Source organism: Malaclemys terrapin, chromosome 3 (assembly GCF_027887155.1).
Source record: "Malaclemys terrapin pileata isolate rMalTer1 chromosome 3, rMalTer1.hap1, whole genome shotgun sequence".
Lineage (NCBI taxonomy): Eukaryota > Metazoa > Chordata > Testudines > Emydidae > Malaclemys > Malaclemys terrapin.
Genome location: NC_071507.1, coordinates 127,051,948 through 127,068,423, shown reverse-complemented (window position 1 = coordinate 127,068,423; position 16,476 = coordinate 127,051,948). Strand labels below are relative to the sequence as shown.

Sequence of the window (16,476 nt, the reverse complement as noted above, 5' to 3'; positions counted from 1 at the left end):
AATTGATTCCTAGGATATACCTTAGAGGACCTTGACATGGAGGCTGGTATAGTCCCTATCAAGAGACTTTCCAGAGTAATACGTTATAGGCTTTGTAAAGAGTGGCACTCCGCACAATAACACAGAGAGGTGCTCATCCACACATAAGATCTCAGATATGAGCATCTGTCTCCAGAATTATTGAAGAGCAAGAAGTGCAGTTCTTGATGCACTTACAGGGCTCAGGATACACCAAACAGGCAGCTACACACATCATGCTATTCTATTCTACACTAACACAAACTATTTACAAATATTAAAAGAACTCCACTACAACAATCTCTCCTAAGGACACAAAGGTGCACTCCATTTAGTTTTCTGCTACTTAGAAGGAACTGGGGCAGCTGGAAGTGCACCTCCTTAAACAGAGTGGAGTGTTAATCTCAACCTCATGCAAAATCACTCATGCACCCCCCCCCAACAGCTACAGCTTTTCTAGGCAGTTCCACAGCTCAATGACCAGTTCCTCTGACCTGAAAAAAAAACTAATTTTAAAATAAAGTGTGTGTGTTTGGAACTCATGTACATAAGTGACTTTAAAATAAATAAATAAATAAATAAATAAATAAGAGCCATATTAGGGTGCAGAGGTTCAGCTATATAAATACATCTGGAGACCCATCCATCTGAAACTCACATTGCACATAATTCAGCACAAAAACTATGTTAATGGTTGAGAAATTAAATGCACAAGTCAAGAATTTTAAGGTTATGGGTCCCACAGAACAATAACTCAGTCATGCTGCACAATTAATATTAAGACAGATTATGTATGTGCAAGGGATATGACATTCATTCTGGAAAGTAAAATTATCTTGACATGTGTTTAAATTCTCAGCCATAAAGTTCCATTAATTTAGTGTCACACAGACACTGAGTCCAAGGAAGTTAATCCTAGCTGTCCAAACAATACCAGATAAGCTGAGCAAAAACAAAACACACTCGTTTTAAAAAGCAGTCACTCAAAATCCACAGCTTTGGCAGCACACTGAATACAGATAAAGCAGGACATTTTATAAACCCCCTCTGCCAGACTACTCACTGGACACCAATTTTTTGGGCACCATCTGGTATCTATGCTCTGGCTCCACCATGAACATACGGTTATGTACTCTAGCTGTGCTTAATTTACAGATTTCAAATGGTGTTGTGAAACAATGATTTCAAACAAGATATTACTGAATCTGTAACAGGCCACCTGGCTAGCAATTGTCAATTAGGCAGTTTACAACTGAAACAAGGGATAACTTTCCTCAAAACACCCTATTAAACATAGTCTAGAATTTTGACAAATAAAATTAGCATTTAAGTAAAGCATTTAACATGGAAACTTGTCTTATACTCTATTCTATAACAGGTTCTTAAAGTGGGCTCATCACCTTAGCATCTGAGTGCATTCCAGTAGTGCATTAAACATGACTAACATCTGTCACGTGTTTGTTCTCTTGTCCTTTTCCCAGAGGTAGAGGTGCATGTAATGAAGTGTTTGTTTCAATTTTTTTTTTTAAATAAACATGGTGTATGCTTATATTAGAGAAATCAAGATCAAAGGAACATGCCTTGCACTTAGGGCAGAGGGTGGTGAGATTTGTGATGGTCTTTAGTTCCTGTGGGAATTCATTGCATAGTTTTGGGCTGGCCCCAGTAAAAGCTCTGTCTTCTGTTCTACAACAAAACCTGCTCTAAGGACCACTTCTAATACACAATTCATCTTAAATGGTCATTTTACAGTATATAAGGATTTAGCAAGTCAGTTAAAAACTACTGGGGTAATTTGAGAAGGCCATTAAATCAAAGAAATAAGACAGCATGAAATTCAAAGGTCTGGAGAACAAGCCAGGCAAGAGGACACTAGCGGTAAAGGTGGTGGTGAGGGAATGTTCCAAAGGAAATGAGTCAGAGATCAAAATGAGATGTCTCCATTAGTGGATGAAAGCAGAAGAATTGAAATAATGTCTCTCTCTCTCTTTAGTTGTATCTACCTTTATTGCCAGATGAAAATGAACAGTACACTGATGCTTCAAAACCAAAACTTTGATATCAAATAATTAACCTTTTATGGCAATTCTGAAATTTAGTTTAAAGCAAAACTGTACTCATTTTGTTCAACACAATTTTAACTTTACATCATAGAAAGTATACCACCATATCAACTATGTGAAGTCAAAGTTTAATCAAATTAGCATTTTAGAGCATATCGACAGATACTGCTAGAAACAATTCAGTTGGATAGTAAATGAGTCAGCTGTCAGACTGAAAAGCAGCTGACCTTTATTATGTATTTAATTGAATTAGTATTCATAGACGATATCAAAGTCAGTCTCTGCTGATATCCTAAGGTTATATTTTGATTTCCCTCCCACCCACCCACACCAAGCTCCTACTCTGTGAAACAGCCAGGAACTTACGCTGCATAAGCCTTTGCAATCCTCATGAACATAACTTCATCTCCTCCTTTATCTGGATGGTATTTTAGTGACAGCGCACGGTATTGTTTTTTAATTTCCAATACAGTTGCTCCCTTAAAAGAAAAGCTTCACGTTAGTACTGTATTACCAAACACATTACACCAAAAACACCTATTCTACCATGTTCGTACTCTAAAACATGTTTCTCTTTGATTGGTTCAGAAAAATACTGCAATCAGCATAAGGATAGGGAGCGCTATTCAAATGGCTTTCATGATCATAGCAAAACATACATTCAAAGCATTTCCTTTTTTTTTTTAGAAGCCAAATATCATTAAACCCGCAGAATTCAAACCCTGTGATGCAATTTAACATTGAAAATTTTCAGAAGACAGAGCTGGAAGGGGCTGTCTGAATGATCTTGTTCATCCATCAAAATAAAAAAAAAAAAAAAAAAAAAATGGATTTTCTTCAATTGATATAAATTTAACATTCAGCTGAACATATTTTGTGATCAGGAAACACTAATCTGCGCTTACCTCAAGATTTCCTGTCTCTGGATAATAAGTTCAACAGATCCACTACAATGAGTACCTCAGCTTGTTTGCAGCTTGGGTGCAGAACCAGACCTGTCAGTCACTGGAAAGAATGGAATGCCCCACCCCAAAATTCCCTCTAGTTTAGCTAGCTTCCATAGCACGGAACTCGTATATTGTGTTGACTATATTTTGAGGACAACGAACAGTATCTCCTGCCACAAAGCATGGTAAATTCCAGCAATGATGACAAACCCAAATTCCTGGATGATTGTTTTCATCTCTGTTCTGGATGATCCATTTCTTTCCAGGGTGTGTCAGATCTGTGAACCTTATTACTCAAAGAAAAGAAGTTTTCAGGTAAGTACAAATATATTTTCCAATTCTACTTCATGCTAAGGTCCACAGACCCATTACAAAGGGATTATCATAGCAGTATACCTACAGGATGGGAAGCAGGATCATTCTTAAGTGTTGGACATCCAAAATGCATAACCTTCTATATTATGTACACACACACTCTCTCTCACTCTCTCTAAGAGAACATTAGAGTTGCAAAGTCAAAACTCGGGGAAAATGAGCAGAAGAGTCTGATCACTAGAGCCCAAGATCCTGGAAGTAGAACCGAAGATTCCGGAGTCTTAGGATTCCTCTGTCAGCAAATATCGGTCAAATCCACTCGCAAAGTGCCCCATCCCCTTCCAGTGCTGGTGGCTGATGATCACTTACTACTCCTATCAGTTACTCCGTCAGTTCTAGTAGCAGAGATCTGTGTGGTGGGGCTAAAGGTTCCAACCCTACTGATAACCCATGTGGGTGTCAACATCATGACACATGAAGTCAGTTTTTTCAGTTTGCTTTTTCAAAAATGTAGGAAATTGCATACAAAACTACATTAAAAGAACATTACGGTTGCAAAGTCAAGTACTCAAAAGTTAGGAGGTGCCAGAATTAAGGTCACCTGTGCAATCAGCAGCACACAACATTGATTTTCACTAAGTGAGATATTTCTGGGTGCAGGTGCCACTCTGCCAATCCAACCTCTGCTTGGCTTAGTTTTCATCTTCCCCATTAATGGGTAGTGCACATATCTATATCTAGGGTACTTTTATGGCACCTCCTTTATCTCAATATCTGAGCACCTCAATTTTTAATGTATATATCCTCAACATCCCTGAGACGTACAGAGTACAATTATCCCCATTTTACTGATGGGAAATTGAGGCACAGACAGGCTAAGTGACTTGCTCAAAATCACTTAGAGAAGGGAATTGAACTCAAGTCCTAAGCAAGTGCCCTAACCAATGGATAATCTGTCCTCTCTCACAAAGAAATAGGAAACCTTGCTCCACCCAGAACCGAAAATTTTCTTTTTGGAGTAGGGCTAATCGTGTTCTTCCTGCTTATTTAAAAACCTTCCCAGACATACTGATTGTCATGACTAGAGCATGTCTTATTCATGGAGGAAACTGTGCTCCACAACCTCAGTGAATCATTGTGTTTTAGCCGGTAGGTGCTATGCTATCTATTTCTGGTACTCATTTCCTGAAACAGGAAGATCCCTTTAAAAAACAAAATCTGATTCTTTTTATTTACCAGTTGAGGGAGCCGCGAATATACAACTGGAGCTAGATCTCTGCCAATGGATGTGATACGGTAAGATGCAAAGGGGATGCCCAGAATAACTGTATAACATGAATTCTAGATCATTGAAGCATGCCGATGTGGGACATCAGAATTCCCAATAAAGTACAAGAATTGTATTTTTGTTCTGCGACACCACTTGTTTCCATTATAGCCATCTTCACCTTCTAGTAACATTCTTCTGAGATAAGATCTTCTTGTACCTGACTGTGTTCCTCCTCAACACAGGTCTGTGATCAACTTCCCTAGCACCCTGTGTCTGTCTTGAATCCAAAACACTCCAAGAACCATATTATTTTGTGTATTTCCTTCAACTTTGCCATTGTACAGAACCTTGAGGAGAAGAACATTTTTAAGGAAGAGAAGTGAATTTCCTTCTTACCTAAAGCCAATATTATTGCCCACCACGATCCTGAAAGAGACCCTGGGAACACAGGTCAGGTCAAATGGTAATGACCAAAGTTGAGAAAAGAAAAATGACGCCATCCATCTGCAAAATGTAAGAACTGTTTGTGGGCTTGTAAAAAGGAAGATTTCCTTCTTACCTGTGAATTTCCTTTCTAATACTTACGGCCAACAGTCTGTTCTGTGGAGCTTTCCCTTTCTCCCTGCTGCCTAGAGCCAGAGCACAGAGTGATGGCCAGCCTGGGGCCAAGATTGCCCATCTGTGGAAAAGCCCAGTACTATAGCTTCCCAAAACTAAACACTAACTGAATCTACTAACAGATTTAGCAAACAGACAAACATTCCTCTATGCAAGCATGTATTTTCCATTCTCATCTGGGAAAACAAGGGAGATAGTCCAGCAGCCACTGTACTCAACTTTGCTTTAGGGTCATGCTTTTTTATTTTGTATGTCAAGATCATACACTAAGAATCCGCCTGATGACACTACCGCTTTTAAGCATGTTGAAAGACCAACATTTCATCCCACCTTCACCATACCTCTTGCATAATCAGGAAGATTACGCAAGAGGTGTGGTGAGGGTGGGATGAAATGGGGCATAAAAAAAAAATTAAAGCAGAAGAGTTCTAATATATGAAATACATGTATTTAATATTTGCAATATCAATCAATAATACATATGTGAATAATAAGGGTATAAGAGGAGGCTTGGGGGTATAGCACAGACCTTAATTTTCATTTGATACAGTGACCACTTTTTAATGTGAAAAATATTCGAATTAGAAATGTATTCAACAAATTAAAATAATTTTAGCATAATTTAGTGATTATTAGTGTTCTCTCATTCAAACTACAACTGAGTGTCCCAATATGAGTAATACATGTCACTTCTTGTCATTGCTGTTTTCATCTGCAAATGCTAATGCTGATTTTGTCATGTCATTGCAACACACCACACACCTCCTTGGCATCCACAGAATATGGTACATGCTGGTTTGTCGCTGCTGCAGCCACATCTCCAATTTACAAGGCGAATCACCCTCACAAGAGCACTTTATTAACTTCAGAGTATCTGGGAGCAAGCACAACATTGTCTGGTACAGTTTTTGAAAACAGACTTGGAACTGTCATCACATATCCATCCATGCTGCAGTGGAGCGTCTGGGGCCAAAGCACCTTTCCCACACATATGCCTGAAGAGGTGCTCATTTTACATTTCCTATAAATGTTTCAGTTAGTGGTGATAAGGAACTGAGTTCTGGTCTTCATGTGGTACATTTGCCAATTTTTGCTGCCCATGATACATTCATGTCACCACATAGAGAGGCAGTATTCAACTCACAGAATTTTCATCACAGTGCCTTTACTGGGAATAAAATAGGAAACTACTGTATCACAGCCTGAGAGTACATGGGCAGCTAACAGTCCTGGTACAATGTTCTGGTGTTCCTCTGAAGCGGCACAAATGTCTTTATAGCTTTCTTTCATTGGTCCCTATTCACTAAAGATGTGAGGCCCTGTTCAAGGCAATGGTGCAAGAGTAAGACAAATACATCAGTATCATCAGATAATACGGATATTCCCACCAGTTTCTCTTTTGCAATTACAGTTCATTGTACAAGGATGTTGCCAGCTTCCTCATGTGAGGTAGCTGTATCTCCCCTGTTGATTGCCACACCTCGTTGGTTTATTTCAACTGGGGTGTTGTCTCTACCTTTTATTATTAGCTTGCGCTTTAGTGTGTGTGTCACTGGTGAAACTTCTTGTCTTAAATGAGTTCTGTATAAATAATGTCAATCAATTGTTTCTGAATTTCAGTAACTATCAAGACAACTTTCTATGGAGGTAGCGGTGTACTTCTAGTGAACCGATGCGCTCTGCTTGCTTCAGTAGCTCTGCTAGATCTCGTGCCACTCTTTGTGCTGAAGTTTTTGTACCTGCCAAAGACAAGGTATAGATCACCTGCTGCTACCTTGTGTTCAATGTAGACTCTGAAATTGGTCAGAGAGTCCTTGATGACACTACTTACTAACACCTGTACTACTCAAAAAATTGCAGAACCAACAATGACTGTGCAGGTGCCTTGTTGTGAATATGTTTTATTGACCCCTCTGTCTGCAGCTGCTTCTTTAGGTAGGACTTAGCCATGGCAATCTTCAGGTCACCAGAGTCCGTAAATATTGGTAAAGGATCCAAATCATGACAAAATATTCTTGATGTCAACCCCTTGTGAACTTGCTTCTAAGTCTACCACTCTTTAATAGATAAGCTTAGTGTCAAATATCTTCATTGGAGCAACCTGTACATGCTTTGTCACTACTAGTGTCTCTATCCTTGGTATTGTGTCATAGAACCATATGGGACAGCCACATTCAAATTCTTGCATTTCGCGAATTCCAAGTGTGTTCATTTACACTGACTGATGGTGATGCCACTCTACCATGGACAATGTTTAGTATTACCTCTGGGTGTTTAGTGGGTGCACAGCTCTAGCTTCTTACTGATGGCTTCTTTGTTCATTGCAGCAATCCTTAACTTCAATTCTTCTTTGGGGATCTCTTGTACTTGGGCCTTGTGTACTGTATTTTCATTACACTCTGGTTTCAGAGCGATCTCAGTGAAGCAACCATGCCTTTTGTCTAGATTCAGGGGGAGGAGGGGGCATACCAGCATGCTATACTGCTAATACAGAATTAGCTAGCTAGGAGGTACATTTGTTATGTTCCTTATACAAACTATTAGTGTGAAATTTCATTAAAAAATAATTGAAATTCAATTAAAGTGGTTTCACTGTCCCCTGACTTGTGAATCTGAAAGGGTTGCTAATAAGTGCTAATATTTCAAAATGCTCAACAGTGACAAGGTATCATCAGGTAGTGTCTTTGAATTTAGGATCTTGAAATTCAGAATGCACAAAAAAAAACCCTACACACACTATGGACACTAAAACAAGGTACTGCTAAAAATTTGCATTTGGCTGTCAGACAGAGAGAACCAATTACTTCAATTCTGAGACTAGTTAATCTCTGGAAGTGGACCAGACCAGACATTAGAAAGAAAGCTCACAGGTAAGAAGGAAATGTTCTTTTCTCACCAGCCCCTCCTCCCTATAACCTGCAGTGTGTACTGTGAGATGTGCAAAGCAGTACTCAACTTTAGGGTAGGAGGAGGATTCAAACTATAGGATTCATGGAAGACTGACCCCAGATTACTGCTGCAGCAGCACATTCTGAAGTACCTTCCCCTACTCCCCCAAAAAGCTATATTCCAAGAAGAAAGGACATTAACCATGATGACTATGTAGCTGCCTTTCAAATTTCTTCATATGAAGCACAAGACTCTTCTGCCCAAGAGGTAGCTGAACCCTCAAAATGGGCAGTAATGTTACCTGGTGAATTCATTCCAGGTTTGTTGTTTTTTTCCACCTTTTGACTGACAAGTGAGAAGATGAAGAAAGCTGTGGTTTTCTGATGAAATCTACCTCAAGTGCACAGAAACACAAGTTCTCCTTACATCCAGTGTATGCCATTCAATCTCCTTTGAAAGCATAGGACTAGGAGGCAAAGCAGAGGCTGAAACAAGTCTCACCAGCTCTGACATCAGATATCCCTGCTGGAATCTCAAAGGATGAGTCCACCATTTGAGGGACAAAGTGATTGACCTCAGAAGGTCAACTCTCCAATCCCAATTGGTTGCAATTTCTTGCTAATATAGTAAGAGGAATTTTTGGAGCACTCATATAAAATCTGGCCCATTGGAAGGTGTCCACACATGAAATTAGCATACTGAGAAATTTCGTCAGAATTTTTAGCGATATCTGATGGCACATGGTGAAGTGAGGAGAGTATCTTCTGTTGTGTCTCCTCTGAAGTGAACACCTTTGCGTCCAGGATCACTTCTGAATGCAGAAGTTGCTGAGATGGTTGGAGATGACTCACTATATTCACCAGAAAACCAGAGTCTTGTAACAGAGTTAATCTCCTCTAGACCCCAAAAGGCATTTGAAAGGACAAGGAGCAGACGATATGGTCTAAGTAAGGAGGAGTGTCTCCGCCCCACACCCGCTGTCAGGAATCAGGCCTGCAGCTGATCCAGTCTACCAGCAACCTATGAGCACAGCTAACCTGTAGTAGGCTGCCTGATTGATGGGCAGTCTACTTGTTGCCAGGCTTGCTCCTCCTTATTCCAGCATCAGCCCCTGCATTTCTCCCACCCTGCCTCGCTCCAGGTAACCCGGCTCTGAACCTCAGTTCTGATTCCTGACTTCTGTCTTCGGCTCTGATCCTCAACTCTGGCCTCTGACCCTGGGATTCTATTTCTAGCTACCACCTCCTGCTCCACCCACCGGGCAAGACAGGCCATATCCCCATCTCTAACACCCACCAAGAACAACTAAGACCACCAGGATCTTTGTGAAGACTCGTGGGGTAATCACTTGCCCGAGAGATCCCTCTATTGAAATGCTTCTCACTGTAACAGAAATGTAGAAATTTTCAGCAGCTCTCCCTAAATGGCATATGTAGGTAGATCTCCCTGAGCTGTAAGGCAATCAAGAAATCCCAGTGTAACAGAGCCATGATGATTAACTTTAGTGCTTCCATCTATTTGTTGAGGGACTTGACCTGTAATATGGCTCATGTCCCCTATCCTTCTTTGGGAACGTACAGAATATTGAGTACACTCCACCAAAATCTGTCTCACTGGTACCAGCTCTATAGCTCCACTGCAGAGAAGTGTTTGATCGGGTTCTTTGATCTGGGGAAAGACTATGAACTTGTCTCTGGAGGACTTGATTACATAATATTGTGATGGCATAACCCTGTAGAACCGTCTATCTCCCATGTGTGTTCAAATTTCTGAAACCTTTCCCCCAGATAAAATGTCTTCTTGGACATGGGGCCCTTAAACCAGAAATCAACAACCAGTCTTGAGGATCTTTTCAAAGAGTCCTATTTTAAATTTCTCTCTCTACCTCTTCCAGATTTGTGGATTTCTTATGGGCTGGTAACCGTGAAAGCCAGATAACAAAAGCCAGGAGGTGATGAAACAGAAGAGATTTTCCTCTCACTAACTTCTGCTACTGCTTAGTCCATGTCCTCATGAAACAACTTGCCCCCAGTGTACTTGATTGAGATCACAAGGTGTTTTATTTGTGTTTCTGCTTTCCAGACATAAAGCCAAGTGTGTCTTCATGACACCACATTAGCAGCTCTCTCCATGGCCTCTAATTTAAGGGGGATCCAGGAAGCTGATAGCAAGAGCTTGTTCAAGCTCGTTTTCAGTTTTTTTATCTTGAGTCAGGCCTAGTTGGGTCATACATTCTATCCAGGCTAGAATCACCCTGACAAAACAAGAGTCTGCTGCAGATGCCCAAAGATCTCTAAGTTCTTTCTTAGAAATGACTGGATTTTTTCAGTCTGTTGGTTCTCATGGCAAACTCTCCCTCTCATTCCTTCAGAGTGTCTTTGACCAAAGTGGCAGCTGCTGCATCTACCTTTGACCAAATGTTTAGAAGAGAACTCAATGTGTCTGTTGGGATGCTTGTCTTTGTTAGGAGATGCCCACCCAAGCCTTGATTACTTCTTCAAATACTAGGTGCAGTGGAACACATTTCTCTCTTTGCTTTAGCTTGAAAATATTTCTAAGCTGCTTTCTTGGATTACTCTGGAATTGGTGGCTTCTCAAAAGTCTCAGGCAGCATTTCCAGGGTGGTGAGCACCTTCCATAACACATGATTAAATACCTGCAGAGGGAAAGCCTGTCTTGCAAGTCATCCTCTAATTCTGCCCATCCTCCAAGGAGATCAAGGTGGATGAGGAGGAGAAAGAATTTCACATCTCCCTCTCATTCTCTGATCTCTTCGCTTTTTTGATCTTATGAACCTTAAACTTTTCTCTCTCTTTTTTTTTTTAAATATACTGGGGATGAGCTAGAGGAGGAAGAGACCCTCTTCTTTGATTTTCCCTTTTATGTAAGTGCCACAGTCCCTGCAAGTACACCTTCCTCATTGCTTGTAATGGGCAACTCAAGGCCAGAGTCTGAACTGAGGAGCATTTTGAACCCGCAGACTTTTAATTTTTTCTTTTCTTGCCTTTTCTGGAGAATGTAGCCACAGGTTTCCACCATTCAGGCTACAATACATATTTTGGGTTGCGGGCAGGGTGGCTAAGGCAACGTCACATTTCACCCCTGTTCCAAAGTGTCCTGCCATCTCCCGGGTAGAGATAGAAGGGTTCGGGAGGGGGGCAGATAGAAAAAAATCCCTCCCTTCTTCCAAAGCGGTTTCCTTTGTCGGAAGATGCTCCATTGGCACGTAACCTGCCTGTCCACCCAGACTGAAGTGCAACCACTTCATTATTTCAAAGGGCAATACTGAGGTTGAGGGGGGTGGTAATCCCCAGGGAGCTATTAGTGGGGAAGAAGATGAATTGTCACTTGCCCACCCCTCTCCCAACAAGTCTGCACTGTGGACATGAGGAGTTAAACAGATCATCTGCTTAATCACAGGCAGTTGCAGCTTTTCCCCACAGAAGGCTCCGGGCTAGGAGATCTGCCTGTGCTGCCTACTGCAAACCAACTGGGGTGGGGGGGTCCACTCCATAGTCCAATTTTCTGGCTTGGAATAGATCTGGCCCTCACATTGGCTGAGCGGGTTAGGCCCCATGCCTGGAGGGCTACATAAGGACCTGGCCCACCCCTGCAGCTTCAGGTTGCCCTTTGCTGCGGCTGTTGGATCCTCTTTGCAGCTAGACAATCTGGTCCTAATATTCCTGAACAGGAAAGAGACTTGAGGGCATTTGTGACCCTCTCTTTCCCTACCTGCCACCGCCCATGAAAGATGGGGAAAACAGATCTGCAGGACAGGGTCTGAGGCAAATCTGGTTCAGAAACCCCCAGCAAACAGAGAACATTATTATTTTTTTTTAATAATTTAGGAGTCTCCAATTTAAAAAAAAAAAAAGAAAGAAAGAAAAAAATCGGACTGTGATTATGTCCTATCTTGATAGGCACTGCTATAAAGAGAAGACCACTAGGTCTCCAGTCTGCCCAAAACTAGAGAAAAAACTCGGGGGTGCTCCACAGAAGGGTGATCTTGGCCACAGGCTAGCTGTCAATCTTTGTTCTGAATCCAACCAGCAGGGAGAGGGGTGAACGCCTCACAATACAGACTGTCTGAAAATGGGAATGCTTTGAAGTTGAACCTCCTTTAGGAACCTATTTAGATGTTTCAGACAGGACTCTGCTTTGTTTGTCCCTGATTTTCTCAGGCTAGAAATAGGATAGGGAACAGGTTGTAATACTCTGATCTGAAGTAGGTGATGGATGATTTCATTCATGTCATGACCTTTCCAGGATTGATGAGGTTGGGAATGGGACAAAGCTGTTCCTGTAATTCTAGCACAGCTGCACTGGGTACTCCTTATGGACAATATATAGTGACCTCATTTGGTCAAAGATGTAGGTAACGCTTTTGCTCCCAAACTGAAAAAGCCTGGCACCAATTGGGGATCTAACACCAGCCAGCGCTGGTTGGGAGACCTGCATCTGAGGCAATGGAAGGCAGTTATTCACCCTGAAGTTGTTTTAGCTTCCACATGCAAAGGGGTAAAACAGGAAGAAACACTTCACAGACCCCTTAAATTTGCCAAATGACCTGTATTCCTTTCTATGGTGTCTGGCAGGACTGCGAGTTGACTTTTCTGATGACTTTGAATACCCTGTTTTCCATAAGCTTCCCACTGTATCACTAAGATAGCAGGGAACTGATTTGCCAGAGCATTTGATCCCATGAATCAAAGTCCCATATACCTGTATGAAACAGATTCAAATCCCAATGTCTTTTTCACCCCACAGGGAGAAGCCCTTAGGCTGTGGGATTTTTATGTTGAGGGGAACCAAACACGCAACACCATCTCGCCATATTTGCATTGCTTGTGAAAGCCCGTGGAGACTCTTCGGTGTCAGATCACAGTTCATATTTATTTTTGATATTCTGATGCCACTTGAGAAAGTGTGTGCCAAAGGAGAGGTCTGACCTGAAAGCCTGCCTGCATCTGGCTGCCTGTGAAGGGCCTGGATAGTTACTCCAATCTTTCTAGTGAAAATCTCCCCCACTTAGGCCTTGGCTACACTAGCGGATTCACAGCGCTGTGAAGCACGAGTGTAGTCGCACCGCCAGCGCTGCGAGAGCTCTCTCGCAGCGCTGCAAGTACTCCACCTCTCCGAGGGGAATAGCTTGCAGCGCTGCGAGCGAGCGTGCAGCACTGCAGGCGCTGATTACACTCGCGCTTCACAGCGCTGCATTCGCTGCGCTCAGAGGGGGTGTTTTTTCAGACCCCTGAGCGCAGCGCTGTGAATTGCCAATGTAACCAAGGCCTTAGAAACAATGAGTCCCTGACCACCAGGGAAAATTGCAACATTTTTCCTTCAATAGCAATACCAGGCAGACACTGCGGGGTTTCCATCTCACTGCCATAGGCAGTAAGAAGGAACTGAGGGATGGCTGGATCTGCACCACTCTTTATGCCCTCAGGTGGGGGATGGGGATGCACAAGGACATCTAAAATGCAGGTGAGGCCCCCCCAGTGGACACAGTGGTCAAAAAATCTGAATTCTGCATGCATGGGGCATATGCACACCACAAGTGGAATCCATGTGGACAATTACTCAAAGATTAACTGGAAGGAACTTCAGCAGGCAGCGCATTCCCCTGCTGCCAGTGATTGACGTGTCTGGTTCTGCCCCCAAACCACAAGCTGGCCAAAGTACCCGTTGTAACAGTTCTGTGGAGCTTAGAACAAAGAAGGAAGTGCCTCAATAGTAGTCTTACATAAATGGCACAATTTACCTTACATCAAGAAGAAAGAGACTAGAACACAACAGGCAGATATGAACCATATGAAGTAGGGATTGTTTATACAGCTTATCCAGCCTGCACCACCAAAACTGCTCCACAATTCTAAGATGCATAAAGGGCTTTTGTGCAACGTTGCATCTCAGATTAAACTTCTCTTGGAAGGTCTACTATGTTGTTAATATGCATGGACTGCCCACAGCCCACATAAGTCTGGTTTTTGCTCTGGAATTTTTTCAGATAATGCTTAGCTACGATCACGTGAGTCATTCAAAACAGATGAAAACTGAAATCTTCATCTCAATGTACTGTATAAGGGCATCAGAGACTTGAAGGGACTTTGGTATTATAGTTACAAATTAAAAATTAAGATAAGGGAGCATCAGTAATCTGCAATACACACTAGCAATGTTCAGAAGGTAAAAGTTAATTGCATCTTGAGATATGCTTTCAACCCTCATGGAGGCTTTCACTAGTATTTCCTCCGGCTTAGTTTTACATATAAAGCAAGTCCTAAGTATGACATATTAAAGTAATGTGCATTACCCAACAAGGGCACTATTACTTACTGGGTCCAAATGTAAGACTTCATAAGGGTTGTATTCTTGATATTCTCTGTCTGTTTTGGAAACTTTGTATGCAAGAAACAGAAACAGTGCCCATCCAGCAAGAAGAATTGCTTTCCTATTCGGGAAGAATATGAAGGGTAAAATAAAATACACACAATCATCTTTACTTCTAACATAACACTATACAAGTAATTTGTGAAGCTAACATATATAATTAAACTTAAGGATCCCACATTAAATAATGAGATCCAAAAAAGCCAAACAAATTTTAGAACGAATACCCTTGGTGATAAAATGGCTTTGGACACCGGTAGGTCTGCTGAATGACTCGGCTTTTTTATTGCTATTTACATAGACAAGCAAAACAGTGATAGTTTCTCCACTTCCACACCCTTCTACCACCACACATCAAAAAATCTCCCCCAACAAACAGCATAGATTAACAAGAAAATCTCTGTTCCTCATTTACATAGAATATTTTGCACCCAATAATGAATGCAAGTTCTGCTTTTTTGGAGTGTCCTCTTTTTTCAGTGTTGAAATATGGTAACCCTAGATATTAATCATTAACAACTTTTCATTATGAAATTGTAGCAGATTCCAATAGTCCCTTTCTTTAAAAAGTTATGAAAGCTATTACTTTATTATAGAACTAGTTCCAGTTGCTTTAATTAAAACTTCAAATTTATGTAAAAAAAAAAAAAAAAAAATACAAAATACAGTGGTAATTTAAATGAGAAGTTACCCAAATGAAACATACTTACTTTATTGAAGGAATGATGTTTTGTTGTGGTTTTAATAACCGCAAACGATACCACAGACATCTTCCATATACTTTTCTTATATTTTTTAATCGAATTTGCTCTGCAAAAAAAATAAAATGGCTAGTTAAAATGTAATTAGAATTTACATCAAAAGCAAAGTGACAAGTGAGCTATGTTATTATCATCTTGGAGTTTGCAGTGCAATTCCAGTTTGAGACTTGAAAGAGCTTCATAATCAAAAAAGCAGTGAGTGAATTATATATTTGTTTCCTCGGCATTTAAATGGTACCAAATTTGTAAGTAAGAGTTTAACTTGGATTGTTCTACGCTACCTACTACAGGAACCAATTATCTTTTTTCTGTGCATCTTGAAACAAGAATCACTGCTGAAACAAAGTCAGGAGATGTAGCTTTTCTATTCCATGCCCTAGAAGTCTCACATTTGCAGTTTTAAAGCTAGTCAACTCAGACAAATGGTCTCCCCCTCTGATATCAGCTGCAGTATGCGGGGGCAGAAAAAGAAGATAGCATATGAAATGGGTCTTGGAATACAACTGAGGAGTGTGAATTGGGAACGTTTTTTGAGCGAGGCACTGGAAGAACTAAAAATATTCAAATACTGTTACTCTCTTCCTCTCTGTAACACTCACTTTGTGTGTCTTATTTTTAGTTAGACTGTAGGTCTTTGGGGGCAGAGACCGTATCTACCTATATGTAGAACCCTGCATGGATACAAAATTTGTATCCGCATCTGATCCGCAAACATGTTACAAGTTATAAAGCAGATTTCTGCAGATTTGCAGGACTCTACCTATATACTTGCACAGCATCTCATAGGAGGTCCCAGTTCTGACAGGATGTTTGGCAAATGTCATAATAAATAGCAAAGAACTAGGAGGCTAGCTTCCCCAAACATTTCAGATGGGTGGGGCAAACCAATGGTACAAATATTTCCCTAAGAGTGGGAGCAATCTGTCTATATTAAAAGAACTTTAATTATATTTTGGTATTACTTGGGATCAAGCTAGTGGTGTGAGAAAGGTTTCAGGAAAGGCAGTACACTGTGATGGAAAGTGAAGACAGTTTATGGAACCCCATAATGGCTTTGCTGGGGAAAGAATCCCACCCATTGTGAGAAGCAGAACTTATAGGGCTGTATAGACCTTCTATAGCATTAATTTTATATTATAAATGGGCTTCTTGATTAGTTTTAAGTAACTTTTCTCTGTCATTATGTAGATGTCACAAGAAACTAA

At 41.0% G+C, this 16,476-nt stretch overlaps 1 protein-coding gene across 1 annotated transcript in view; it reads right to left on the bottom strand.

Moving 5' to 3' along the window:
• SEC63 (SEC63 homolog, protein translocation regulator) overlaps nt 1-16,476 on the bottom strand; it is a 121,384-nt gene that overhangs the window by 82,294 nt on the left and 22,614 nt on the right. The window contains exons 2-4 of the mRNA XM_054022238.1: nt 15,221-15,320; nt 14,457-14,571; nt 2,448-2,560 (exon numbers count right to left, since the gene is read on the bottom strand). Of these exons, the coding sequence (XP_053878213.1) occupies nt 2,448-2,560; nt 14,457-14,571; nt 15,221-15,320 (328 nt within the window). The remainder of the gene's footprint in view (nt 1-2,447; nt 2,561-14,456; nt 14,572-15,220; nt 15,321-16,476) is intronic.